This window comes from Tasmannia lanceolata, unplaced genomic scaffold (genome assembly GCF_043159265.1).
Source record: "Tasmannia lanceolata isolate RefF3 unplaced genomic scaffold, GAP_Taslan_0.1 ptg000037l, whole genome shotgun sequence".
Lineage (NCBI taxonomy): Eukaryota > Viridiplantae > Streptophyta > Magnoliopsida > Canellales > Winteraceae > Tasmannia > Tasmannia lanceolata.
In genome coordinates, this window is record NW_027518714.1 from 21,982,501 (window position 1) to 21,986,799 (window position 4,299).

The 4,299-nt window shown below is 38.5% G+C and overlaps 1 protein-coding gene across 4 annotated transcripts in view; it reads left to right on the forward strand.

Moving 5' to 3' along the window:
• LOC143860455 (GPI-anchored adhesin-like protein, putative (DUF936)) overlaps window positions 1-3,864 on the forward strand; it is a 14,155-nt gene extending 10,291 nt beyond the window's left edge. For all 4 annotated transcript variants that reach the window (XM_077371116.1, XM_077371118.1, XM_077371117.1 and 1 more), the window contains one exon: window positions 2,331-3,864. In XM_077371116.1, the coding sequence (XP_077227231.1) occupies window positions 2,331-3,186 (856 nt within the window). In that variant the 3' untranslated portion in view covers window positions 3,187-3,864. The remainder of the gene's footprint in view (window positions 1-2,330) is intronic.
• Window positions 3,865-4,299: the final 435 nt, after the last annotated feature.

The following is a 4,299-nucleotide window of genomic DNA, read 5'->3' on the forward strand; positions in this document are numbered from 1 at the left end:
TTGTCTGTGGTGATATGAACCACTATACCGGTATCACTTAATGCAAATAACCAAGCTATGATTGGAATATCTATAAAAATGTATACAACCATGCATAGCAGAGAGGACCAAGCAACCAGAAGGGAGTGTATTCATTAGTTCTTTTCTAATTCTCCAAGTAGTGGCAACAAATAATAATAATTAACTCCAATGCTTTAATCTTCTGTCTATTTCCCTTTTATACCATTCCTAAAATTCTTTCCTGATTGGATGCCCTAAAATAGTTCTCAACTTACAAATATGAATCTAATTTATAAAATCCAACCCCTTAGAACCTAAATATGTAATTCTGTTTTGCTCTGTTTCTTTGGACGTAAAATGTGGGTGAAACAACGTTTACTTTTATTTGTAAGTGGAAAATGGGTGTTAAATTTGTTTTACACCTATTCTACGTCGAAAGAAATGGAGCCTTTGTAAAATGAAGAACTGAAAAGAAGTCTCTCGACTTGTTAAAAAAAGAAAACAACAGTGATGGGTGATAATGTGATATCATCTGATGGCATCTTTCACCTTGATTTCTGTGACATTAGCAGCTGTATCAGGTCATTCACAAGAGATTATATCCTTATTTAAATTCAAAACTACTATTTTATCATCCTTAACTCAAGCCAAAAAGCTAAGTACATTCTGAAAATCCGATCCTCTGTTAAACAGAAAAGTAATGACATCGCATTCCCCCTTTTGGGACCTCACCTCCAAGATTGAGATTTGGGATTGCTGCTTGCTTTTGTATAGCAGATTGTTTGGCGCATCCTCTGTACCCATGTAAAGATAGGAAGTGCCTTGATACAAAAAGTGCTGAACCAAACAAATAAACTGAAAATAGAAAATCCATGCCCCATTTGTGGAGGACGTCGATATGAAGAAGGCACTTTGAGGGGTCAAACCTCTTTAAAAGACATGATTCTACAAGAAAAGTCAATTGTTCTTACACTACTCTCCTATTTATAGTTCTTCATAGAATCAAGATTAGGAAGTGCATCTATTATTCAAATTCAAAAGAACCCTATCATTATCCTTGTTGTAACCACTAATTTGTGTTTGGAATTTGAATACAGTCAAAGAAACCAAAGTCATATCGAACTACAGTTTGTCTTCAACTCGAATGGTCGACATTGGTGTTTTATGGGGAATGTGGTAGAGAAAATTCCTCTTTTGCTTCACAAGGGGAGTGATGAATACTAGTTACCAAGTCTGGTGCAACATCAAGGGCGACTTGGAGATTCTCCAAGATTATTCAATCCTTCTTACGCTACTGTGCTATTTATAGTTCTTCACAGACTCAGAGTCATTCAAATTCAAAAGCAACCTATCATTATCCTTTTTGTAACCACTAATTTGTTTTGGGATATAGTCAAAGAAGCCAAACTCATATCCAACTACAGTATGTATTACATTCCCTATAAAACCCCAATGTCGAGCATTACAAATCTTCAGAAATTACTCGTCAAATGTTTCTAATACTGACAAGTGTCCTAAAAAAATGTACTTTCTCTGCCTAGCTGAAGGATGCATTTCCATGTCAGATTGTGCTTTCCGACATCAACACTAACCAGTCATGGGACAATTACTTTAATTGATTTTCAGACTTTTCTTATGCCATGAACTTGCCATTTGAGTATCTGCATCTTTGCTGAAGCAAAGGAGCCGAAACATTTAATGCAAATAGAACTTTGATGCATGTATGTTTTGTGTTTCATACCTTCCACGAGACCTTGGGGAACATAAGGCATAAGGAAGAAGTATTAGTGAAGGTCTTTGAACGCCTAAAACTATTACTGTTCTTTATCATTGACTTTAGCTACTACATATGATAACTCTGAAAGAATACCCCCATACCCCCCCCCAACACACACACACACACAAACCAACCCCCCCGGGACACACACACAAAAAAACCTCTGAATTCAATATAGTTCTCAGAGGAGTTATAAATCACATGTAAGCTGCAATGAGGGATACAATGTGATTTGAATGACAAGGACTTGAATTGTTTGCCACGTTTAATGTTCAAAAGCTCACTGACCAACCCAGAAGTCAGCAGAATTGACTTGGTTTAGATAGGCTCCTAGATATTATGAAATATCCCAGCAGTCTGTTATTGAACCAGCAGATTTTTAATAAAAAATGAAAGAATTCTCCATTGACTCAGCTGAGTCAAACTCAGAGGTCGGAACACCAATTAACACTTCGAGTTTCAGTTTCCAAACATTGGTATTTATGTGCAACAAATTAACTTATTAATTCATAACTTATCAAGTGATTACTGGATTTTGCCTTTACTTTTGCAGTATGTATGCTGAATTCAGTTCCTCAGCTAAGGAGGACAACCCACAGCCTGCAGTGGAGCAGTTCTTGAGCCTCTATGCGAGCTTGAGCCGAGCCAGTATGGTGGCCGACTCCTTATCTAAAGCTATTACAGCAGGATCTTCATCAGATCACGAGGATGACCCATCAGCGGAAGAATTGAAAATATCATCAGAGAAACATAAACACGCCACTTCTTGGGTTCAAGCTGCATTAGCTACTGACTTATCATCATTTACAGTATTTAATAAACAAAACAACTCTGGCTCAGCTCCAATGTCAGCTCTCACTCGAAGCCCACGGACTCCTTCGGGCAATCAACCAATGGTAGTGCTTGAGACCGGTACGAAAAACACAGTATCGAAGACTCCAATAACCAAAGCCCGCCCTTCAATCAGCTCTAAACCAGCCATATCCACGTCCACACGTAGGACCGGAGACAGCTTAGCTACGGGTCAGAAGTCACGGGCCCCACCTCCGCCCGAGTGGGTCCGAGGGAACAACCTCAACGAGGCTGCTGACTTGGCAAAATCCCTTCGAATGGAGTCCAGGGATTGGTTCTTGGGCTTCGTTGAGAAGTTCTTGGATGTGGAGGTGGATGCCTCGGCATTGTCAGATAAGAGTCAGATAGCAGGCATGCTTTCGCAGCTCAAGAGGGTGAATGATTGGTTGGATGAGATTGGGTCCGGCAAAGAGAATGGCGAAGGTTGCCTCATTCCGGCCAAGACAATCGAGAGGTTGCGAAAGAAGATCTATGAGTATCTCCTCACTCATGTAGAGTCTGCTGCTGTTGCACTAGGCAGCAACCAGATCACTCCCTCTGGCAAGGCGAGTAGATAACATGGTTAGTATGAGGAGTTCATCCTGTTCTAATTAATGTATACAAAATTCAAATGTTTGGAGTATATAAAGAAGTACCCAACATCACTATTGTCAAGTAAAGCCTTGGTGAGTGAGGGGGGAAAGAAAAGATGAGTGTTGTGGTTTACTGATGTTCAGTGGTGCTTGGATAATATGGAGAAAATCAGGGTCCTTTCTGGGAAATTCTTGATTTTTCAGGAAGAGAAGGATGGAAGATTTTTTTTTTTACATGCTTATGGAATAATTTATTGGGTTTACTGTTACATTTTCAAAGCATTTTACATGTAACATGGATTGAGATTAAACCTCACATTCATGGGAAAAAAATTCTGGGGCTTACTGTTACAATTTATTTGCAATCATCTCAGTGGTTGTTTAACAAACAAGCATCTCATCCCTGGCTTGGTTTGTGTAGATCAAAAGGTGATGTGTTGTGGGTTACTGATGTTCAGGGGTGCTTGGATAATATGGAGAAGGGTTCTTTCTGGGAAATTCTTGATTTTTCAGGAAGAGAAGGGTGCCTTTTTTTTTTTGTTACATATTTATGGAATAATTTATTGGTTTTATTGTTAAAATTTAAAAGCATTTTATATGTAACATTTCACATTCATGAGGAAAAAAATTCTGGGGCTTATTGTTACAATTTATTTGCTATCATCTTAGTGTATGTTCAACAAACAAGTATCTCACCCTTGGCCTGGTTTTTATAGAAAAAAAAAAATTCCTAAGCAAACCATATAGCATTGAGACCAGGTTTTGCAGTTTCTTCCGATTGAACAAACGAAATCTTACAATAAATTACAGTAATTTTTCCTTGAAATATCTGTTGCAATGATCTTCCTTAGGAATCTAATACAAGAGAGATGGGTGTAATGCTCTCTTTGACTGTTAGGGTTTGCATTAATGAAATATATACATGGTAAGGTATATGGGATGATCCAAACCGTTCATTTGTTGGGCCACAACGTAAATATGATGATCCCTAAATACTATTTCCATAGGATGATCGTGACCCTCCGACCGGAGGGTTAGGATCATCCTATGCAAATGATTTTTGGGAAGTAATAGGAGTAGGACATGGTTTCAGACCGG